Source organism: Hordeum vulgare, chromosome 7H (genome assembly GCF_904849725.1).
Source record: "Hordeum vulgare subsp. vulgare chromosome 7H, MorexV3_pseudomolecules_assembly, whole genome shotgun sequence".
In the NCBI taxonomy this organism is placed as follows: Eukaryota; Viridiplantae; Streptophyta; class Magnoliopsida; order Poales; family Poaceae; genus Hordeum; species Hordeum vulgare.
In genome coordinates, this window is record NC_058524.1 from 465,255,719 (window position 1) to 465,281,300 (window position 25,582).

Below are 25,582 nucleotides of genomic sequence, written 5' to 3' on the forward strand. Positions count from 1 at the left end.
CCATTACTATCATTGCCATGCTAGTTTTACCACTTCTATCGTTTATGTCCCGTAGCCTACCACATGTGAAATATCCGCCTCTCAACAATGCCATGATTACCTTCAACCTGTTCGACCTAGCAAACCACTGTTTGGCTATGTTACTGCTTGCTTAACCCTGTTGTTAGCGTTGGTAGTTGCAGGTGTAGTTGCTTCCATGTGATAACATGGGTTCCTTGTCATATCACCATATTAATTGCTATTTAATTCAATGCACCTATATACTTGGTAAAAGGTGGAAGGCTCGGCCTTTCTAGCCTGGTCTTTTGTTCCACCTTTGCCCCCTTAGTTTAGGCTACCGGTGTTATGTTCCATAAATGAGCGCTCCTAACACGATCGGGGTTGTTATGGGGACCCCCTTGATAGTTCGTTTTAGATTAAAGCTGGCCTGGCAAGGCCCAACTTTGGTACTACATTTTCCTAATAACTAATGAACTCCATAGGGAGTAATTAACCCGAGGAATTTAATCAAACACCGGGCCAGTGCTCCTCATGAGTGTTGGTCCAAATTGGCAGACTACGAGGCCACCGCGGGGCAACCCGAGGTTTGGTTTCTCCTAGTGTGACCCATCCGTCGTGTCCTAAGAACGAGGTACGCGACTCCTATCGGGATCGTCGACACGTCGGGCGGCCTTGCTGGATTAGTTTTACCTTTGACGGAATATCTTGTGCATCGGGATTCCGGTGATGCTTTGGGTAATGTCAGAGTTGAGGTTTTCCAGTAGGGAGTCCGACGAGATCGTGAGCCTCATGATTGAGGATTTCTATGCGGCTTGTGGTAATTTGTGATGGACTAGTTGGAGCACCCCTGCAGGGTTTAATCTTTTCGGAAAGCCGTGCCCGCAGTTATGTGGCAACGTGGAAGCTTTGTTTAACACTAGTTCTAGATAACTTGAAGTTAACTTAATTAAAATATGTCAACTGTGTGCGTAACCGTGACTGTCTCTTTCATGAGTTCCTTCTCCGATCGAGGACACGGTGGCGTTATGTCTGACGTAGGTAGGTGTTCAGGATCATTTATTTGATCAACAGTAGTTCACGTCCGCTATGCGTAGATCTTTCCCCTCTTATTTCTTGTACTCGTAAGTTAGCCACCAAATATATGCTTAGCCGCTGCTGCAACCTCACCACTTAACCTTACCTCACCTTATAAGCTTTGCTAGTCTTGATACCTTTGGAAATGAGATTGCTGAGTCCCCTGTGGCTCACAGATTACTACAACACCAGTTGCAGGTACAGGTAAAGGTTACTTGACGCGAGCGCGTTGATTGTTCATTTGGAGTTGCTTCTTCTTCTTCATCATCATCGATCTAGGATGGGTTCCAGGCCGGCAGCCTGGGATAGCAAGGATGGACGTCGTTCTTCTTTTCTCGTTTGTTTTCGTCCGTAGTCGGACCCTGCTCTTACTCTTGATGGTTATGTAATGTACTGATGTGACTCTGATGTAGCTTGTGGCGAGTGTAAGCCAATTCTATTATATAACTCTTCTTTTCAGTACATGTACTTGTAACGATATCCATTCTTGCGACATGACGAGATGCGCTTCTATCCCTGACGAGGCCCTCGTGCCAAATTGAGGATAGGGTCGCATCTTGGGCGTGACAATAAGCTCGAACCCAAAGCGGATAAATGCATCTTCATAGGACACCCAAATAGTTGGGTATACCTCCTATCTCAGATCCGGAAGTAAATGTGTTTGTTTCTTGAAACAGGTCCTTTATCGAGGAAAAGTTTCTCTCGAAAGAATTGAGTGGGAGTTTTGGTGGAAACTTGATGATGTTATGTGAACCATCACTTCAACCAGTGTGTGTGTAGTAGGGCACAGGAAGTTGTTACTGTGGCACCTACACCAATTGAAGTGGAAGCTAATGATAATGATCGTGAGACTTCAGATCAAGTTACTAGAAACATCGTAGGTCGACAATGTCACGTACTGCTGCTACAGAATGGTACAGTAACCCTGTCTTGAAGGTCATGTTGTTGGACAACAATGAACCTACGAGCTATGGAGAAGCGATGATGGGCCCGGATTCCGACAAATGGCTGGAGGCCATGAAATTCGAGAGAGGATCCATGCATGAAAAACAAAGTATAGACTTTGGAAGAACCACTTGATGGCCATAAGACTATTAACTGTGAATGGATCTTTAAAAGGAAGACAGACGATGATGGTGAAAACTCAACATTAAGAAAGCTCGACTTGTTGCAAAGATGCTTTCGACAAAGTTCAAAGAGTTGACTACGATGAGACTTTCTCACTCGTAGCGATGTTGAAAGTCTGTTGAAATTATGTTAGCAGTTGCTGCATCATTTGTGAAATATTGCAGATAGGATGTCAAAATATTGTTTCCTCGACGGTTTCCTTGAGGAAAGGTTGTATGTGATACAACCAAAAGATTTGTCGATTCTAAAGGGTGCTAACAAGTATGCAAAGCTCCAGCGATCCTTCTATGGACTGGAGCAAGCATCTCGGAGTTGGAATATACACTTTGATGAGATGATCAAAGTTTTTGGTTCTATACAAAGTTTATGAGAAACTTGTATTTCCAAAAGGTGAGTGGGAGCACTATAGAATTTCTGATGAATATGTGTGGTCGACATACTGCTGATCGGAAATAATGTAGAATTTCTGTAAAGCATAAAGGGTTGTTTGAAAATAGTTTTTCAAAGAAAAACCTAGATGTAGCTACTTGAGAGTTGAGCATCAAGATCTACAAAGATAGATCAAAGTGCTTAATGGAACTTTCAGCGAATTGCAAGCCTTGACAAGTTTTTGAAGGAGTTCAAAATAGATTAGCAAAGAAGGAGTTCTTGGCTATGTTGCAAGGTGTAAATTTGAGTACGACCCAAAGCCCGACTACGGCAGAAGAAACAGAAAGTACGAATGTCGTCCCCTATGCATCAGCCATAGACTCTACAAGTATGCTATGTTGTGTACCGCACCTAAAGCGTGCCTTGCCATGAGTCAATCATGGGGTATGAGAGTGATCCAGGAATGGATCACTGGACAACAGTCAATGTTATCCTTAGTAACTAATGAACTAAGGAATTTTTCTCAATTATGGAAGTGATTAAAGAGTTCGTCGTAAAGGAGTTACGTCGATACAAGCTTTGTCACTGATCCGGAGGACTATGAGTAGTAAACCGGATTCGTACAGTGGAGCAATCATTTGGAATGGTTTTAGATGGGGCGTAGTAGCATCTATAGGATGACATAGAGATTTTTAAAGCACACACGGATCTGAAAGGTTCACAGCCGTTGAGTATAAACCTCTCTCACAAGCAAGACATGAGCAAACCCCAAAACTGTATGGGTGTTGAATCCATTACAATCACATAGAGATGTGAACTAGATTATTGACTAGTGCAAGTGGGAGACTCTTGGAAATATGCCCTAGAGGCAATAATAAAATGGTTATTATCATATTTACTTATTCATGATAATCTTCTATTGTTCATGCTATAATTGTATTAACAGGAAACAGTAATACATGTGTGAATAAATAGATCACAATGTGTCCCTAGCAAGCCTCTAGTTGGCTAGCTCGTTGATCAATAGATGATCATGGTTTCCTGATCATGGACATTAGATGTCATTGATAACGGGATCACATCATTGGGAGAATGATGTGATGGACTAGACCCAATCCTAAGCATAGCACTAGATCATGGTGTTCGTATGCTAAAGCTTTTCTAATGTCAAGTGTCTTTTCCTTCAACCGTGAGATTGTGCAACTCCCGGATACCGTAGGAGTGCTTTGGGTGTATCAAACGTCACAATGTAACTGGGTGACTATAAAGGTGCGCTATGGGTGTCTCCGAAAGTGTTTGTTGCGTTGGTACGAATCGAGATCGGGATTTGTCACTCCGTGTGACGGAGAGGTATATCTGGGCCCACTTGGTAGGATATCATCATGAGCTCAATGTGACGGAGTTAGTCACAGGATGACGTGCTACGGAAAAAGTAAAGAGACTTACCGGTAACGAGATTGAACAAGGTATGGGTATACCGACGATCGAATCTCGGGCAAGTTCTATACCGACAGACAAAGGGAATTGTATACGGGATTAATTGAATCCTTGACATCGTGTTTCATCCAATGAGATCATCGTGGAACATCTAGGAGCCAACATGGGTATCCAGATCCCGCTGATGGTTATTGGCCGGAGAATGTCTCGGTCATGTATGCATGCCTCCCGAACCCATAGGGTCTACACACTTAAGGTTCGATGACGCTAGGGTTATAGGGAATTGCTATACGAGGTTACCAAAGGTTGTTCGGAGTCCCGAATGAGATCCCGGGCATCACGAGGAGCTCCGGAATGGTCCGGAGGTAAAGATTGATATATAGGATGGATGGGTTTGGATGCCGGAAATGTTTCGAGCACCACCGGCAAAGTGCGGGGACCACCGGTAGGGTTCCGGAGGCCCACCGGGAGGGGCCACCAGCCCCACGAGGCTACATGGGCCAAGTGTGAGAGGGAACCAGCCCCTGGGTGGGCTGATGTGCCCCCCACACTAAGCCCAAGGCGCCTAGAGAGGGAAAGGGGGGAAACCCTAAGTCAGGTGGGCCTAAGGCCCACCAGTGGTGCGCCACCCCCCTCTCCCCCTCCTGGACGCCACCCCTCTCTCATCTAGGGTTGCCGCCCCCCTTTAGGGTGGGAAACCCTAAAGGGGGCGCCACCCTCCCTCCCCCCTATATATAGCGGGGTTTTTTGGCCTTTGAGAACACGGTTTTTTCCATCTCTCTCGGTGCAGCCCTGTCTCTCTTCTTCCTCCTCTCCCACGGTGCTTGGCGATGCCCTGCCGGGAGACCTCGTCTCTCCATCAACACCACACTGTCGTGCTGCCGGAGATCTTCCCCAACCTCTCCCTCCTCCTTGCTGGATCAGGGTGCGGGAGACGTCACTGGGCTGCACGTGTGTTGAATGCGGAGGTGCCGTGATTCGGCACTAGATCGGAATCACACCGTGATCTGAATCGCCGCGAGTACGACTCCATCAACCGTGTTCTAGAAACGCTTCCTCTTAGCGATCTTCAGAGGTATGAAGACGCACTCTCCACTCTCTCGTTGTTGGTCTCTCCATAGGAAGATCTCAATATGGCGTAGGAAAATTTTGAATTTATGCTACGTTACCCAACACCCTTGCCCTTCTTGAAACTAGTGGTTTTACTAACCATCAACAATTGATGCTCCTTCTTGATTTCTGCTTTCGCAGTGTCAAACATTGCGAATAGCTCAAGGATCATCATATCTATCCTTGATATGTTATAGTTCATCACGAAGCTCTAGAAGCTGGGTGGCAGTGGCTTTTGGAAAACCATCATTATCTCATCTCGAAGATTAACTCCCACTTGATTCAAGCGATTGTTGTACTCAGACAATCTGAGCACATGCTCAACTATTGAGATTTTCTCTTTTACTTTGTAGACAAAGAATCTTGTCAGAGGTATCATACCTCTCAACAAGGGCACGAGCATGAAATCTCAATTTCATCTCTTAGAACATCTCTTATGTTCCGCGACGTTTCAAAACGTCTTCGGCGCCTTGCTTCTAAGCCATCAAGTATTACGCACTGAACTATCACGTAGTCATCAAAAACGTGTATGTCAGATGTTCGCAACATCCACAGACGACGCTCAAGGTGCAGCACACCGAGTGGTGCATTAAGGACATAAGCCTTCTGCGCAGCAATGAGGACAATCCTCGGTTTTGCGGACTCAGTCCGCAAAGTTGCTACTATGATCTTTCAACTAAATTTTCTCTAGGAACATATAAAAACAGTAGAGCTATAGCGCAAGCTACATCATAATTCGCAAAGACCTTTTGACTATGTTCATGATAATTAGTTCAATTAATCATATTACTTAAGAACTCCCACTCAAAAAATACATCTCTCTAGTCATTTGAGTGGTACATGATCCAAATTCACTAACTCAAGTCCGATAATCACGTGAGTTGAGAATAGTTTCAGTGGTAAGCATCTCTATGGTAATCATATCAACTATATGATTCATGCTCGACCTTTCGGTCTCATGTGTTCCGAGGCCATGTCTGCACATGATAGGCTCGTCAAGTTTAACCCGAGTGTTCTGCGTGTGCAACTGTTTTCCACCCGTTGTATGTGAACGTTGAGTCTATCACACCCGATCATCACGTGGTGTCTCGAAACGACGAATTGTCGCAACGGTGCATGGTCGGGGAGAACACAATTTCATCTTGAAATTTTAGTGAGAGATCACCTTATAATGCTACAGTCGTTCTAAGCAAAATAAGGTGCATAAAAGGATTAACATCACATGCAATTCATAAGTGACATGATATGGCCATCATCTTGTGCTTCTTGATCTCCATCACTAAAGCATCGGCATGATCTTCTTGTCACCGGCGCCACACCATGATCTCCATCATCGTGCCGCCATCGAGGTTGTCGTGCTATCTATGCTATTACTACTAAAGCTGCGACCTAGCAATATAGTAAACGCATCTGCAAACACAAACATTGGTTTAAAGACAACCCTATGGCTCCTGTCGGTTGTCGTAGCATCGACGTGCAAGTCGATATTAACTATTACAACATGATCATCTCATACATCCAATATATCACATCACGTCATTGGCCATATCATATCACAAGCATACCCTGCAAAAACAAGTTAGACGTGCTCTAATTTGTTGTTGCATGTTTTACGTGGCTGCTATGGGTATCTAGTATGATCGCATCTTACTTACGCAAAAACCACAACGGAGATGTGCAAATTGCTATTTAACCTCTCTCCAAGGACCGCCTCAGTCAAAACCAATTCAAGTAAAGTTGAAGAAACCGACACCCGCCAGTCATCTTTATGCAACGAGTTGCATGTCACTCGACGAAACCAGTCTCTCGTAAGCATACGAGTAATGTCGGTCCGGGCCGCTTCAATCCAACAATACCGCTGAATCGAGAAAATACTAAGGAGGGCAGAAAATCTAAAATCAACGCCCACAAAACCTTTTGTGTTCTAGTCGAGATATCATCTACGCATGAACCTAGCTCTGATGTCACTGTTGGGGAATGTTGCATGGGAAACAAAAAATTTCCTATGCACATGAACACCTATCATGGTGATGTTCATCTATGAGAGGGAGATTTGATCCACATACCCTTGTATATCGCTCAGTTGGTAGCGTTAAGAAACGCGGTTGATGTAGTGGTACAACTTCGTGATTCAAATCACCGTCGTCCCACGACCCGTCCCACGATACGTTCCGATCTAGTGCCGAATGGACGGCACCTCCGCGTTCATCACACGTCTAGCTCGATGACGATCTCGGCCTTCTTGATCCAGCAAGAGACACGGAGAAGTAGATGAGTTCTCCGACAGCGTGAAGGCGTGCCGGTGTTGGTGATGATCTATTCCTGCAGGGCTCCGCCCGAGCTCCGCAGAAATCTAATCTAGAGGAAGAATTACGAGGTGTAGGTTTCAGTTGCACGTGGCAAAGTTGTGTCTCAAAAATCCCTAAACCTCTAGTATATATAGGAGGATCCAAGGGGTGGTGCAAAGCCCTAGGGCGCCGGCCAAAGGTGGCCCTCCTTGGGTCGGCCGAAGTGGGAGGGAGGAGTCCTTCTCCAATCCCACTTAGATTAGGACTCCTTCCTTATTTTCCCACCTCTTTTGGTTTTTCCAATTTTTCCTCATGGGCTTTCCTTGGATGACTTTGTTAGCCCATTATACCTTCTTGTGCATCCAATAAACCCATGTGGACCCCTTGGGGCGTGGTGGGCCCACCCAGTGGGCCCCCGGAACCCATTCGTCACTCCCGGTACACTGCCAGCAATGCCAGAAAACTTTCCGGAATCCAAACACCAACTTCCTATATATCTATCTTCCTTTCCGGACCATTACGGAAACCCTCGTGGCGTACATGATCTCATCCGGGACTCCGAACAACCTTCGGTCACCAACACATATAACTCAACTGTACCAAAACATCATCGAACCTTAAGTGTGTAGACCCCGCGGGTTCGTGAACTATGTAGACATGACCCGAGACACTCCTCGGTCAATATCCAATAGCGGGACCTGGATGCCCATATTGGATCCTACATATTCTACGAAGATCTTATCGGTTGAACCTATGTGCCAAGGATTCATATAATCATGTATAACATTCCCTTTGTCCTTCGGTATGTTACTTGCCCGAGATTTGATCGTCGGTATCCCTATACCTATTTCAATCTCGTTACCGGCAAGTCTCTTTACTCGTTCCGTAATACAAGATCCCGTGACTCACACTTGAGTCACATTGCTTGCAATACTTATATGTGATGTTGTATTACCGTGTGGGCCCCGAGATACCTCTCCGTCACACGGAGTGACAAATCCTAGTCTTGATCCATGCTAACTCAACAGACACCTTTGGAGATACCTGTAGAGCACCTTTATAGTCACCGGATAATGTTGTGACATTTGATACAGACAAGGCATTCCTCCGGTGTCAGTGAGTTACATGATCTCATGGTCATAGGAATGAATACTTGACACGCAGAAAATAATAGCAACAAAATAACACGATCACATGCTACATTTATAATTTGGGTCTTGTCCATCACACGATTCTCCTAATGATGTGATCCCATTATCAAGTGACAACACTTGTCTATGGCCAGGAAACCTTGGCCATCTTTGATCAACGAGCTAGTCAACTAGAGGCTTACTAGGGACAGTGTTTTGTCTATGTATCCACACATGTATTTGTGTTTCCAATTAATACAATTTTAGCATGGATAATAAACTATTATAATGAACAAAGAAAAATAATGATAACTAATTTATTATTTCCTCTAGGGCATATTTCCAACACCCAGCGGCCAACGATGACAATTTGGGGCAGTTCACCATGCATCACATAGTGGACACCCACATGACGGGGAAGGACCTCTCACTGGTGTATACGAATGAGACAGTCTTGGTGGAGAGCTCCATCCAAGCTATGGAGCAGTTGCTTGCTGAGGACAAGTACCAAGTGGTCAGCTTCGACCTTGAGTTCACCAGCGGTCGTGCCAGGATAGATTAGAATGTTGTCGTTGCACATTTGTGCGTGCAAAAATACATCCTCATCAACCACTACCACCTGGCCACAAGGCCTTGCGAGCACTCCACCAAGTTTATCAACATCCCTGACTACAGTTTCGCTACGGTGGACACCACCAACGATCTAAAAGCGCTCGATGTTTCGGGCTTGACATGCCATAATCTTTCAACATATGTGACCACTACAAGGTCTGGAGCAGCACCAAGAAGAAACATAACTCCCTGGTTGACCTCGCCTCGGCCATCATCTACCCCTACTACATGAAGATGAAGAATGAGAGCAAGAAGGACAAGAACACCTCACATGGTGCCTGGGATCAGAGACTCGATGAAGAACACATCAAGTACGCGGCCAAGGAACTGTACACAAGGTACGAGGTGTACAGGCGAATCATTGACATGAGGAAGTATCTTCGTCCTGCCGCGGACGAGGGGTCGAGCCATGGAGAAGTGTCGGGAGCGTCACAAGAAGTAGATGACTAGATGATCGTCTCTCCTAGTTTAGAATGCATGCAATTGTTTATTGAGGTGTGTGTGAATGATTTGTATAGTCACTTATGTAATTATATGTTTAGTTTAGTAATATATATGTTCTTCTTGTGTAGATAGAGAAAATCACACGACTTATTAGCAGTAATTGTCTGTGTTATTATCGGTCTTCGCAAACATTTCTGATTACGGATCTGTTTGTCGTGTATCACACACATCTTGTTGAGTCGAAACGTCTCTGTTGTCTTGGCTCATCACAAACAGTTCATCCGAGTGAATTGTATGCCCTCCATTGCACACACCTTGATCTGGCTGACCATTGCAATTGTGTTGCCTAATCACAGACAGTTCATCCCAGTGAACTGTATGCCGTATATCGCACACACCCTCATATGACTGATCGTTTCTATTGTTCTTTATAATCGCAAACAGTTTGTATGGATTAACCGTTTGCCACGCATCACACACACAGCTTTGATCTGAATCGTGTTTGATGTCTGCGCCATCGCAAACAATTCATATCATTTTTGGTGGTTTTCTAACAACATTGTTTGCGATTAATGCATCGCATACAGTTTCCTCGAAGGCTCTTTGATTTTAGTGATGCCTTTGGACCATCCTGCAATAGTGTACGGACCCGTAGGTCGGTGTTGAACTACTCACACATCAGCATGAGAGCAACAAGGTTGATGTACACGCCCTTCATGATCGACCCCCAAGCGGCAAGGCACTGGAACATGGCTCAAGACGGGCACACGACGGAACAGAGACTTGCGGTGATAGATAAAGTGTTTCAGGAGGCTCTTTAGGTTTTCCCTAAATATGTGAATTTTTATAGAGAATAGATCACGACGAGAGGAGCTAGGATGTGGCCCCAAGCCACCAGGGTGCGACTACCCTCCCAAGCGCCCCCTGTTGGCTTGGGGGCACCTCGTGTGCCCCCCAGTTCTCCTTAGAAGCTTCCAGGTCTTATTTTTGTCTAAAAAAATCGTCAAAAAGTTTCTGGGTATTTGGACTTCGTTTGGTACAATATTCCAGACAGTCCAAAAACATGCTGAAAACAACAACTAGCATTGTGCACAAGGTTAATAGGTTAATTCTCTAAATGATATAACAACAAGTAAATGCTTAAAAAGTATTCTAGAATGATAATATAATAGCATGGAACAATCAAAAGGTATACATACGTTGGAGACATATCAGGCCCGGTGGGCATGGGGGTCAGAGATCCCGCGCACATGGTAACCAGAGTTTAACACTTGACCACATGTGCACAGGGGTAAGGGGGGCCATGCGTATAGGGTGTCTAGAGAGACTTCCCTATACCCCATGGGCATGACCTATCGACCCCGTGGTCATGTGGTAAGTAAAGGGGGATACCATGAGGACTTCTTCATGAGGCTTTTGAGGAAACACTTCCCAAATCAACCTAATATTCTTCATGCATCACTATGGAACATATATTCGTATAAGTTTCAAGGCACTCATGCTCCATAGGAATTGTCATTCCATACCAAATCTTAGAGCATATATATCTTCATCTTTATGGTGTTCATCCTTGAATCATCCTTACTCACGCCTATGACATATTCCTTCAAACATAATATCAATGAAAACATTAGTCCATACAATTTTCCTATAATTACCAAAACCGCACTTAGGAGTTGCATGTACTTTCAACAAAAAATTCATTCTTTGTGAAACTACACGCAATAAAATTTGACATATCATGAAGCGGAAGAGGAATCACATGAACCCATTGAGCACCAATTGACCACAAAGTTTGTCTGGCCAAATTTTTATCCCAAGCATTTTTAATGGGATTAATAAGATCAACCACCTTTGACATGATATTCCACCCTTTAGGAGTAATAATTCTTCTATTAGCACAATTTGGGATCCACACACCTTCTCACATATCAATATTCTGTCTATTACCAACTCTCTATATATAATCTCAGAGAATTGACTACCGCAATAATGTGTTGCCAAGTTAAAGTGGATCATAAAAATCTGCAATCAACAGATCACCATGAGGAAAGTACTTGGCTCTCAAAACTGTGGCACATAAACAATCTAGGTTGTCAAAAAGACACCAAGTTTTCTAAGACAACAACGCCAAATCTCTATCTAATAATAAAGCAAATAGTGCTTCTCATCGTCCGTCATATGATTGTCCCCAAAAAATGCAAATAAGTACCCACCATGCCACCGGTAAGCGAGAAAACAATTCGTTTTTTCACATTGGCTGCTCTTATTGGTTAAAAAGAAGTAGTCCTTTAATATTTCAAAACTAGATAGGCATCCTACTTGTTGGAGGGTCGCTCGCAACATTGGTTCGACTCCCACACCTCGCCCTTTTTATATCTGGTTTTTTATGGACGTAAGATACACCTGCCACGTCCAAATGTCACATACATGATGGGCTGCGCTTTTTAACCCAACTACTCTATTTTACTTTTTGTTTCCGTTTTTTCTGGCAAATTCAGAATGCTTTAAAAAATATTCATGCCTTTTTAACCCTAACTTCAAATCTAACATATTACATATGGAAATGCCAATAAAAATATATAGATTTCAAATATGCCATTATCTTGCTGTTAATCATTTTAAAATTACAATTTGGGTGCAACCTTAATTAATATTTTAATACTCTTTTATAGGTGGTATTTTGGAAATGTCTATTATATATGTTTCCAACTAATTTAAATGGAGTAAATAATATTATTTTGTGTTCTCACAAAAGTTATTATTGGCACTATATGATACGTTGATTCTTATCAGAAACTATATGTTAAAAGTTACAATACATATATAATCATCATCTTTATGCCACACAATGCATAATAACTATCCTATATAGGATGATGTACACGAAACTGCAGATACAAGCTTTATATAAACCAATGGCTTAACGTTAATTTCCATATTGTTTGAAATTATGCCCATACTCTATTTTTTTAAGAATATCGATGTTGATATGTAATCTTGAACATTTGGCATGCATGTCCTTATAGATAGATTTTTATCGATGAATATGTCTAATATGTTTGCAACCAAATTAAGTCTTGACTTGGATTACTATGGCAAACACATATATCAACTAGTTGATACCCCGCACGTTGTTGCAGAAATGTTTGTAGCATATTTCAATGAGATTCATTGTATGAAACATGAATATTTCAAGTAATAATATAAAAAACTAAAACTGAACATGTTTGATTATTATATATTTGTATTTTTTATTATTAAATATGAATAGCTAATAGAATGAAAATGCATATGTATATTTGCATATTGATATGAATCTTTTTTACATGCATATTTAATGATGAAGTGGCATATTTTCCTGTGTAGATACCTATGATAATGAGGGTGGACCTTTTCTCATGTATGTTGTGGGATGACATGACATGCTTGCATGTTGAAATAAATACTTAGTGGGTGCTAGCTATTTAGATATAGAAGATAAGATAAAAATAATGCTCTTATGCACATGTTATCATTGAATACTAAAATATAGTTACTATTTTCATTACAATGAAATATTTGTTAGGCATCACTGAGGAGAAACGACAACAAAGACGTAAACATATACCGGCAACTAGGTAGATATTTATGTTGTATAATTAATTGTAAACTCCTTGAGTACACTTCAAATATCGTCTTACCTTATATATTTTTTGTACAACACCACTTACCAAGTTGCTTGTTGTATAGCATCATGAAAAATCCCAAGATATTTTTAATTTCGTCTAGTATTTTTGAGGGGTGATTTTTTCCCAACGCATTGCACGGACATGTTTGCTAGTTGAAACAATGGATGGAACAAAAACTCATCCCTCCTTAATTTTCTAGGAACATCTTTTGCACGGCCATCCAATGCATTATCTTCTAATTGTCCTTGTCACCTCCTAAAACTGTGACATCGTGTCTGTGATTCTTTTGCAAGTTCGTTTAGGAATTTTAAAGACAAACATCGCATGCATGAATAGTTTGTACAACAGACTCGAGGAAATATTCTCTCTCCATTAGATAATAATTTTTTCCATCCACTATTTTTCATGATAACACAATCAATAATAAACCGAAAGCACTCAGTCTTGTCCATACCCACATTTGCGCAGAATCCCAATATTTATTATTGAAAGCCTTAGAGCATCTCTAGTAGAACCCTCAAACCCTTAAATCTAAAACGAGTTTTAAGGGTTGAGAATTGGTCATTTTTGACACTTTTAAGGGTTGAAAAACAGGGGCAAAGACTAGAACCCTCAAACCCAACCCTTATAACGGAATATTCCGTTATAAGGGTTGGGTTTGAGGGTTCTAGTCTTTGCCCCAACCCCAACCCTTAAAACTGTCATTTGGCATTGCAAAATTTTCACTAGAAAAACATAATAAACCTTCAAACAAACATGGAAATAAAGATCATTGATGCATGGTTTAATAGTTTTTACATCACACAATCATCATCTCCCCCCTCTCATCGGCACCATCACCAAAAAGTTGCACTTGGCGCCATTTCCTACACCACTTCCACGTCCATCAAGCATCTCCATTGTCGCCGATGGTGGAGTCTTCCACACCACTCATCGGAGTGTCACCTCGAAGAGTAGAGGACGCACCACGGAATATCCTCTTCCTCTCTGCGACGTCCTCCTTGTAGTCCTTCCACCATTGCAATTGTTCTTGATCCATGTCCTTCTTGGACATCATCATGTGCTCCTTCTCTTCCACCATGAGTTCTTTCCATACCTTTGACTCTTTCACCTTGATCATCCTCTCCTCCAAGTCGGACTTGCGCTTTGCTTCTTCACGTTTTGCTTCAACTTGTGCAAGCTTGACCTCTTTCTTCTTCTCGGTGATAAGAATCTTCGTCTCCAATGTCTTCCTTGTCAATTCCTCTCTTGCCTTCATCATTTGCTCCATCTTCTCCCTTAGGCTTTATGCCTCTCCTTCCATCTTCACCCTTTGCTTGCCCTTCTTGGTTCCCTCGGGCTTGCCCAAGTTCCTCTCCTTCTCCTCATCTTCACTATCATCCATCCTAAGCATTGCCGACTTCTTGGGTGCGGTCTCTTGATCCCTCAACTTCCACTTGTCAAAGGTTTGAAGAATTGCCCAAGCATGCTTAAATGGGAATGGCTTGCCCTTGGAAGCGGCCATCTCCTTGCACCTCATGCCGGCAATTGTCTCCTATCAACCACACATAATCACATAAGAACACACATAGTACACACACATAATCAAAATAGTGAAGATATATGTACTCACATAGTCACTCTCCACGGTTCCACTAGGTGGTGCATCCCTCACTTGGCCCATGGCCGCACTCCAACGAGCACAAGCGGGCTTCATCAAATCCCACCGTCCTTGAAGCGACCGGTAACTGCGAGAGATGAACCCACTATTCTTCGGCTTGATCTTACAATAGTTGTCCTCGATCCTGTGCCAATACCTTTTACCGGTTTGATCGGTGCCGGTGGTTGCATCCATCCCCACAGATGCCCAAGCACGAACCAAGAGGATATCTTCCGCTTCGGTGTAGTTTGTCGACCGCGCGTGTGGGCGGGAAGCGGCGGTGAATGCCTCCTCCCCTATCTCGGCCACCTCCTCTTCGTCATCCCCTTCATCCTCCTCATCTTTCTCAACCTCCTCACCAAAGGGTTCTAGAGGCGGAGCCCCGAGGTCCACCTCCGCGTCTTGAAGGAGGTCCATGAACGAGGATGGGGTTGCCATTTCCTCGAACACCTCGTGCGCGGCGGGAGGAGGTTCGGCGACGGCGGCGGTCGGGGCTGCGGGCTTCTTCCGCGCCATGACCTTCTTCCGCTTTCGGGGACGCGCCGGCGGCCTTGGAGGAAGCCCCTCGCGGCCCACGGGAGGACACCTTCGGCCGGCCCTTCTTGACGGTGGCCGGGGCGGGCGCGGCGGCGGCCGGGGCGGGAGGAAGCGGTGCGAGGCCCGCCCGCTGCCTCTTGGACCCGACGTGAGTTGCCGCCACCACGTCGGCCATGGTCGGCTGCAGGACGGGGCCGGGGCCGGGGCGGGCGCGACGGCGGTCGGGGTGGACGCGGGGGCGGGCGGGGCGGGCGTGGGGGCGGGCGCGGCGGGTGGGGCGGCTGGCGCGGCGGCGGGCGGGGGCGCGGCGGCGGGCGGGGCCTCCATGGCGGCGAGGACGCGGGAGGAGCTGGGGAGGCGGGGCAGTTTTTCCCTCCTGCACGATGTGTGAAGTGGAGTGCGGGTTGGGGGGAGTTTTCCCCCAAACCTCACTTCTACAGGCTGGGAAGGGGTTTGAGGGTTGGACCTCTAATTTTTTTTACGGGTTTAAGGGTTTAAGGGTTCTAGTCTACGCCATTTTCCAATGAAAACTGTAAAAATGCGGTTATTTTTAAGTGTTTGAGGGTTTGAGGGCTCTACTAGAGATGCTCTTAGTCAAGATATTGAGAACAATACAAATTTGTTTCCCAGTCCACTCCCGTATTTGAGTTAAAAAATATACTTGATTTATCAACGCTCACCATTTGTCCTGAGGCTGCACAATAAAAATCCAAAACAGTTTTCATGGCTTCAGCACTTTCACGGAGTTAGGCCAACTCCACCGCGCGACACCATCTTGTCCGCGCGCGTCCGTTTGGGATAGAACGGACGAATATCGCGACCCAACGCGCGGACCCAAACGGACAAATGTTCGGATTTCGTCCGTTTTCGACCCATCCCCGACCCAAACTTACGGCTAGTTTAGGGGAAACGGACATGGCGCAGACGCGCTCACCGCATGCCCTTGTCCGCCCGTGGCCCACGTGTCGGGGGACACAAGCACTCTCAAAGATTCCAACGCCTCCACCACCTCTTCCGCCCCGCCCCGCCGACGGTGCCGCCGCTATTCTCCAGCCACCTCATCCCCTGCCCGGCCATAGCAAACCCCGTCTCACCATGGTCGCCACCACGCCCGCGCTTTCGCCGTAGTTTGGGCGTCGATCGAAGGAGGTTTGGCCATCGCCGTCGTCGTCGTCGTAGCCGACGGCAGGGTGGATACGGCCGCAGGCGACGTACCATGACGACCACGGCAGCTTCCTACTAGCGCTCCAGAGCGGCCAGTAGCCGGCCACCAACCACCCCTGCATCGAGGTGACCATCGCGACCTCTTTGGCACCACGAGCGCAAGGTGTTCGACAATTTGCCCGCAAAGGTATGGACAGTGGTGATGAGTTTTTCTTCCACCACTTCATCTATTCATCGGACGATTCGTCGTCCGATGATGAAGATATTGTGGTGGCTGTAGTGATGGTTCACGACCACATTCAACAACAGCTTCCTCGGTACAGGGGGTCAGTCCCTGGCCGTGCTCCGAACCTGGACCGCAACAGGGAGAGAGGCCATGCCCTGCTCTATGCCGATTACTTTGCGAACACACCGCTCTTCAAGCCGGATAAATTTCGTCACCGTTTTCGTATGACAAGGCATGTGTTCGATCGTATCCAAGAGGGAGTGGTTGCTCATGACCCATACTTCCAGTGCAAGACGGATGCCCTTGCAAGCTAGGATTCTCCTCTTACCAGAAATGCACCGTGGCCATCCGCATGCTTGCATATGGAATTCCACGCGATCTGGTGGATGAGTATGTGCGTATGAGTGAGACAACATGTATGATGTCAATGTACAAGTTCTGCCAGGCTATGATCGAGGTGTTTGGCCCTGAGTACTTGAGGCAGCCATCTGCCGCTGATACAGAGAGATTGTTGGCGACCAACGCAGCTAGAGGCTTTCCAAACATGCTTGGCAACATAGATTGTATGCACTGGGAGTGGAAGAACTGTCCATTTGCTTGACAGGGCCAGGACAAGGGCCATGTCAAAGCGTGCATTGTCATATTAGAAGCAGTGGCTTCGCAGGATCTTTGGATATGGCATTCTTTCTTCGGCATGGCAGGTTCTCACAATGATATCAACGTGCTGCAGCGTTCTCCAGTGTTCGCAAGGCTTGCAGAAGGCCACTCCCCGTGTCAACTTTGAGATCAACGGCCACCAGTACAACAAGGGATACTATCTAGCTGATGGTATATATCCTCAGTGGTCAACTTTTGTGAAGACAATCTCGGATCCCCAAGATGAGAAGAGAAAGAAATTTACCCAAATGCAACAGAGTGCTAGAAAGGATGTGGACTGTGCTTTTGGTGTGCTTCAATCCCGATGGGGTATCGTTCGAAACCATGCACTGTCATGGGATGAAAGGAAGCTTTGGGAGGTAATGGTTGCTTGTGTGATCATGCACAATATGATCGTCGAGGACGAGCGTGATGACAGTATCTTAGACCAATGATTTGATTTTCAAGGTGAAAATGTTGAGCCCCTGCACCAAGAACCGGTCACGTTTCAACAATTTGTCCACTTCCATTGTGAGATGTGTGATTGGCACACTCATTTGAATCTTGAAAATGACTTGGTTGAGCACATGTGGGAACATATTGGCAACCAATAGATGTAAAACTATTTTATTTAAAGATAATTTTGATTTGGTTGTAAAACTATTTTATTTAGAGACAATTTCGATTGGGTTGATGTGCAAACTTGTTTTGATACGAAAATATGGGCATTTTAGGCCCTAGCGGACAGGATGGGGCAAAATGATGCGGCCGCACGCTGGGCGCACGACCAACGCATCCCAGGACAGGACCGGACACGACCCCATCTTCCTACCCAAACAGACAGAATCCGGGCAAAACGGACGTCAATTTGGGGTCGCGCGGTGAAGTTGGCCTTAGCACTCATAGGATGAAAGAATCATCCGTAAAGAAAAGATTTGTTGTAGATGAAGCATCTATGTAAACATATATCTTTATTCTCCTTCACATGAAAAAAAAGGGCAGTCAGACGCCGTACACAAGGAAGAGGGTTTCCCTGTCCCAAACCTCCCTGCAAACTCGCAAGGCTAGTTCAAAACACACTGTGGTCTTTCATTTTTCAGTTGAAGAGCAAACAAAATTCCCAGCCGTCCGATGCCCAAACGGACGGACACGCGCCCGGAAGGCCGCGGAGGCTAAATAATCATGTGGCTGCACCTCCAACCCTATCTCAAACTCTGCCCCCGTGCCCCCGATGTCGAGCAGCCTCTTCCTCTGCTCTTACCAGGTGCGCTATGCCAGCCTCCCGGCACCTCTCCGGCAGCCGGGCCGCCACGCCGACCGGCTGCCCCCGGCGGCTCCCGCGTTCGTCTCTCGCAGCCTTCATCGCCCTCCTCCCCTCCACTGGACCGGCTCGGGGGTTCGGATGATTTCTTCTTGCTTCGGTCAGTACCCCTTTGCTTGCTTGCTTCTTGGGTGGGTTTGTTCAAGGGGTTCCGCTCCGAGGAACATTTCGTATGCTGCGAGCAATCAAGTCCGAATCATGTTGTCTCTCCATTCAGTTAACTGTTGACATGTTTGCTCTGTATCTGTCCGGGGCTTGAATCGGTTCAGTTGGTTTTCTTCCTCTGCGCGCAAGATCGATCTCGAGGTTCGGTTAGGTGCGTCCCTGATCTTGCTTTGTAATTAAATGCAGTGGTCAAAAGAAGAAGGCGTAGGAACGGTATCCACGCCTCTTTGTTTGGCGTTGGAGCTCCTGAAGCTCTGGTCATTGGAGTGGTCGCCTTGCTGGTTTTTGGCCCCAAGGGTCTAGCAGAGGTAAACCTTGCTCAGCCTAGAGCTTGCCTTCATTTTATTGTACTAGTTGTTCACAGAATTGTCAGCAACAGCATCAACTTTTGAGTGCATACAATATCTTAACCCCCAGGATGCACTGCCCTGATCAGATGACCATATTATGTGTTATACAGAGGATTTGATGATGTTCTGTACTTTTAGCTTTATTCAAGATAAACTATGTAGCCATAACTCCGTTAGTGAAATGTGCTTAGAATTAGTTTTCCTTTTTGCAAAGTGCCAGTGGAATCATAGTTCTCCAATCAGAAATAAAATGGAAATATGACCAGTATTTCACACTTGCTAACTTGTCTGCAGGCAGCCAGGAGTTTGGGGAAGACTTTGCGTGCGTTCCAACCGACTATCAGAGAGCTACAGGTTGGTTTGAGATTTACTTGCTGCGGTATGACTGACGATTCCTTTATGTAATGAAATCTAATTCTCTGCACTTAGGATGTATCAAGGGATTTCAAGAACACTCTTGAACGAGAAATTGGACTTGATGAGGATCCCCCATCCATGAGTTATAGGCCTCCTCCATCTATGAATAATAGCCAACAGCCTGCTGTTGACCCAGGTCAGTTATTTCAATCATTCTGAAGTTCTTTCAATGAAATACTGCCCAATTTGTTTAAAGCACTCTTCTCCGAACCTATATGTTTAAAAATAATGCATATCAGTCAAGCAACACAAATTCCACCATATGCGTTTCTGATACAGTGGTTCCTTGCAGTTGTTGATGCCAAGTTATGTGTGTTCATTGCCGTTTTTTTAGTCAGTTCTTCTTCTGTCATTAATAATTTTTTAGTCAGTTCTTCTTTTGTTCATTACCCAGTAACACATAACCTGCAGGCGTTCATGTTTTAATCAAGTATTCCCTCCGTCCCAAAATAAGTGTCGCTGACAGTGACACTTATTTTTTGGTGGAGGGAGTATATAGCATTCTCCTTGCTCTTTATCAAGTATACATTTTGCCATGATTCGAGCTTAAGGCCCATGCTTTTCAAAGTTTTCTAACCTAGGCTGGTTGCTCTAAAGTTTGTCAGAAAATGGTACCATATTTTTCTCAAATCAATTACTCAGCTTAAAAGATGGATTTGCTACAGCCTACTGAATTAAAGATGCTGTGCCACGGCCTTTTATTGCTTCTGCTTTTAGATGTCAAGCCTGAAACAACCGTGCCTTACACCAGCGAGGAACTCATGAAAGTAACCGAAGAACAGCTGGCTGCATCCGCAATTGCTGCTTGGAATGCACAGCAACCTGCCTCATCTGAACAGCAAGGTCTATGATTTAATTTTGTAGTTTATTGAACTGGTTGGATGTTTCAGTGTCGTAAATTGTTCTCAAAGCCAGAAACATATGTGGGTCGGTTTTATCGCAATATCCAATTCAGGGAATCTTTTAAGTGTGTATTTGCTAGACTATAATTACCTTGTAAAATAATAATTGGTCTGTACATTTTCTTTTCATACTAACCTGGTTACGCTAAATCATATTTCAGAAGCAGCAGCAGCAGCAATAACACCTTCTCAAAGTAGTGACTTGGCATTATCAGGAGGAGGTAGTGATGGTCCTGTTGCCGTGACGGAGGAGTCCAACTCAGGTAATACTGAGAATGCAAAGCCGAGAGATGAGGCATAATACTCAAAAAATATGTTATTAGGTAATTGCTGCTTGGAATGCACAGCAACCTCCCTCATCTGAACAGCAAGGTCTATGATTTAACTTTTGTAGTTTATTGAACTAGCTAGATGTTTCGGTATCGTAAATTGTTCTCAAAGCCAGAAACATCTGTGGGTCGGTTTATCACAATATTCAAATTCGGGAAACATTTACGTGTGTATTTGCTAGGCTATAATTACCTTGCAAAATAATAATAATTGGTCTGTACATTTTCTTTTCATACTAACCTGGTTACTCCACATCATATTTCAGAAGCAGCAGCAGCAACAACACCTTCTCAAAGTAGTGACTCAACATTATCAGGAGGGAATGATGGTCCTGGTGCCGTGACGGAGGAGTCCAACTCAGGTAATACTGAGAATGCAAAGCTGAGAGATGAGGCATAATACTAAAAACAGAAAGTATGTTGTATGCGGAGTAGAGCAAGGTGGAAGCTTTGGCATCAATTGGTTGTAGAAAGAATGAAATAGTTTTGGTTTCCATTTGGTAAGCTGGGTTGGCCAAGTGATGGGTGATTCGAGGCTTCGGTTAGTAGCGGCTTGGTCTGTTGTGGTGTGTAGCATGGAGAGATAGGTAGGTGATGCGAAACCGAGCTGTGCATATCTTGGTCCTCCTCCAATGTCCTATTTTTGCCACGGCTGTTGTTACATGTCTGTACCATATTTGTGATTATGCAAAGGTAAGCAGATAGATTTTTGAAGGGATGGGATATCTTTTTCCTTTATTTCTTTCAATTATCAGGTGATTGTTGAATGCGTGCATCTACTCTTGATTGTTTCTGGCTATGGTTTTTCCTGGATAGCTGGAACACAAGGAACTAAAATGCATTACAACATATAGTTGCCTCTCAATTTTTACAGGAATTCAGAATGCATGATAATTTCATGAGAAATTGGCAGGTTTTCTTCCTGAAAGATAGGTTAACAATATTGTCGCGTGCCTGCTCTTATGTTGAGGTATTTTGTAAAGGTTGGGTCAACTTCTGAGTCGATTGCTATGGTTCTGGTATATTCTCTGCCATGGCAGCGAGTTGGCTCCTAATGTTTTCTTAACAATCACAAGGGGGATCCTCATCTGAATGCATTACTCACAGACCATGTTGTCTACTGTTACGTTAGTTTACACAATGGGAGGAGAGGTGGTGGTGCCATGACATGGCAACCTCTGTACTAAGAACATCGGAAGTATAGTCCGAGATGATATTCCTAAGAGCATCGGAAGCTGAGAGGTACTCATTGAGGAAAACACGGGCACTCTGGGAGCCCCAAATTTTGCACAAAATTGCGAGGGCGGTGGTAATGCTAGATGTTGATGTCAAGGCCGGCTGGAGTGAGGGCATCGCAAATGCAGTCGATGGAGGTGGGGATGATGAGGCCGAGGAGTAGCCACACCTGCGTCGTCTTGAGACACATGAAAACTAGGTGAAGTGCGTCTTTGCAGTGGCGATCACAGAAGAGATGGTATTCTTTTTTGCGGGGTAAACGGGACTGTATTGATTAAGTAAGAGCCACATTACAATCCCGAAGGAGAAGTCCTAAAATTTCTTCACGGCATGATCCTAACCATACCACAGTTCTGGCTATGGGGTATTTTACTAATAGTGAAACTTCTGCCCGAGCTCAAGAGATGCTTCACCTCGCTGACAAGGTGTCCCAGATGCGAGCAGTCCCGGAACTTGTTGTTAAGAGCTTTTCTTTGGTACGACCCCCCCTAAACGTATAAAGGCAGTATGGTCATTGCACGTTCTGTACCGTATCTGTCGCCTCGTACGCCTGCCCGTCGTACATACGCCACGTCACCCACGCGTCGGCGGTTTGGTTGAAAAAAAAACCTAGCTTCATCACGCCCGACTCCGCCGCCGCGACTCCGTCGCCGCGACGTCTCCACCGCCGTCCCCGGCGCCGACGTGGCTCCACCCCCTGCACGTCTCCGCCGACGTCGCGAGTCCAGCACACGTCGCCTCCACCGCCGACAGGACACCCCACCGTCTCGTCTCCGCCGCCGCCGGTACGCCGCCGCACACGTCTCCACCGGCGACGTGACCCTCTCCATCCGCTTCGACGCCGGCGGTTGCAGTGACCGACGTGGCACCGACGTCGAACGATGTCGATCAACCCTTCGACGGCGGACAATAAGTTTTTTCATTTAATTCATACAATTTTTCATGATTTCATTGTACATTGATACAATACCTATTGAAAGGTTTATTAATAGATCAAGACAACACCAGATATGCTGGCGATGACTCTAGTAGTGAGGATGAATCTTCGTCATTGAATGCAAATAAATCACTCGGACACAACTATATGAGTCAGGATGAATCATATAGTGGTAATGTAAGTGTTGTGTACGTTGACTATAAATAATGAAAATATAAGTTATTACATTAACACTTACAATTGCTATTGAATTTAAATAGGTGCATGCTAATGATGACAATGACGATTATGACAGCGATGATCAATCTTATGCTGAAAGTGGAACCCAGGTATGTTTTAAATATGTTGTTGTATTATTACTAACATACAAATTGTATTACCACTTACACTTTTGAATCTTCATAGAGAAATACCGATGGTGACGCTGAGACGAGAACCTTACATGATGACAATGATGAGGATGATAACAATAATGAGGATGGTGATAATGATGAGGATGATGGCAATGCATCTAATGAAGGAAATACGAGCGAAGTAAGTTATATTACATGTTCAAATTACTCATGAAAACTGAAAACATATCAAAAGACTGACGAACATGGTGATATGTCTTATTTTGCAGGGGGGTGTTGATGGTTCTAATGGAAACGATGAGCATGTTGGCGATCTTGATTTTGACCTTGACATCGGCTATGATGAATATCAGCAAGAGACATTGGATAGACATTGGGAAGTCATGGCCAAGACATTCAGGTCAGAAGGAGAGGCATACATGCTCTATAACCAGTACGCCAAAGATCGTGGATTCAGTATCAGGAGGGACTTGAAAAGATTTGGAAAAGGTTCCCAAAAAGTTTTACGCATGAGGAGGTATCTCTGTTCCAGGGCAGGAAAACGACAGGCAAAATTTTTAACCATGGAAGGCCGGACCCGCAGACTGAGACCGGAGAGTCGATGTTTCTGTGAAGCCCATTTAAAAGTGAAGCTTGATAGAAAGAGTGGACTTTGATATGTCAGCAATTTCTTCGATAATCACAGCCATGTTCTTGCAAAACCGGACGAAGTCCCTTTCCTCCGGTCTCACAATGTAATCAAAGATTTTCAGAAAGCAGAGATTTTAGCAATGGCAGGAGCTGGGATAAGAAAGCATATCATTTTTTATAACTTTGTCAGGAGGTACGGTTCGTACGCTAAGAGAGGGTTTGGAAGGAGGAAATTGTATAATATGTGCTACACGGAGAAGATGAAACTGCTTGTCCAAGGTGATGCTGACACTGCTATAGGAATCATGTTGGCTAGAAAGGACAGGGATCCGGATTTCTTCTTTGAGCATACCGTTGACGCTGAAGGTAGGCTGAACAACCTGTTCTGGTGTGATTCGCAATCACGTCGGGATTATCTTGACTATGGTGATGTCACCGTGTTCGACAATACGTACAAGATGAATAGGTATGGGATGCCATTTATCCCTTTTGTTGGTCTCAACAATCACCGTTGCACTACGGTTTTTGCATGCGCCATTGTTTCGGATGAGACTGAAGGTACGTATGTTTGGCTGCTAGAGACGTTTTTGAAAGCTCACTGCCAGAAGAAGGCCCAGTCTGTAATTACTGATGGAGATGCAGCGATGATAAGGGCTATCAGGAAGGTGCTTCCTGACGTGTGTCATCGTCTATGTTCATGGCATATTGAAAAAACATGCAGAAACACCTCCAACACAAGTCATTGAAGGAATTGAGGTCACTCTTGTACTACGCCACCACACATGCAGTTTTCGAGGAGAGATGGGCCGCGTTTGTTCAGAAATGGCAGACGGAGAAAACAAAAACATGGCTCCATAGGATGTACAGGAAGAAGAAGCTTTGGGCTGCATCATATTTGTCTGGTGGGTTATTTCTTGGTATGCGTAGTAATCAGAGGAGCGAGAGCCTGAACTCATGCCTGCACCTACATCTGGACTACGGTATGAGAATTGTTGATATGATTGTACACTATGAGAATTGCATCATGCGCCTGCGCGTAAATGAATCGCATGACGATTGCGTGGCCTCACAGACTCTACTAGTAGCAGTGACTGAGTGTAAGACCATTGAGGTGTTTGCTTCCAAAGCATTCACGAAGGCAAACTTTTACATCTTGCAGGAAGATTTAAAAAAGGTACATCAGCTTGAGGTAATTGATAGATTAAGAGGAGCAGACAGTCACAGATTCGCGGTTGCTTGGAAAAATAACAGGGATCATAGGTTTAATGTGGACTACGCACCAGGTAACTCTGCAGAAACTATAAAGTGCAGTTGTCGAAGTATGACTCGCAAAGGCCTTCCTTGCAAGCATATTCTTCATGTTTTGAATGCACTCAACTTACCTGCAATACCTAAGTGTTGTATCCTGCGACGGTTCACGAAGAAAGCAAGATCTGGATTGCCCGTGAAGCGCACCAGCGATCTGTTTTCATGGGGT

General features: G+C 44.8%; 1 protein-coding gene and 1 long non-coding RNA gene across 4 annotated transcripts; both read left to right on the top strand.

Annotated features, from left to right (window-relative positions):
• Positions 1–18,674: 18,674 nt before the first annotated feature.
• On the top strand, positions 18,675–21,663 carry LOC123411354 (sec-independent protein translocase protein TATB, chloroplastic-like). Of its 3 annotated transcripts, none has more exons than XM_045104284.1 (7): positions 18,675–18,886; positions 19,138–19,259; positions 19,596–19,655; positions 19,731–19,854; positions 20,436–20,561; positions 20,782–20,883; positions 21,216–21,663. In XM_045104284.1, the coding sequence occupies exons 1-7, from the start codon at positions 18,697–18,699 to the stop codon at positions 21,347–21,349; spliced, it is 858 nt and encodes a 285-aa protein (XP_044960219.1). In that variant the 5' UTR covers positions 18,675–18,696; the 3' UTR covers positions 21,350–21,663. The 3 variants fall into 3 exon arrangements, with proteins under 3 accessions (XP_044960219.1, XP_044960220.1, XP_044960221.1); XM_045104285.1 differs by having other exon boundaries at positions 20,782–20,943; positions 21,216–21,309; XM_045104286.1 differs by lacking the exon at positions 20,436–20,561.
• A 1,558-nt stretch (positions 21,664–23,221) lies between these two features.
• Positions 23,222–23,620, top strand: LOC123407083. The gene is made up of 3 exons (XR_006612538.1): positions 23,222–23,299; positions 23,383–23,451; positions 23,528–23,620. It is a non-coding gene; the product is annotated as an uncharacterized LOC123407083 (long non-coding RNA).
• The last annotated feature ends 1,962 nt before the right edge of the window (positions 23,621–25,582 follow it).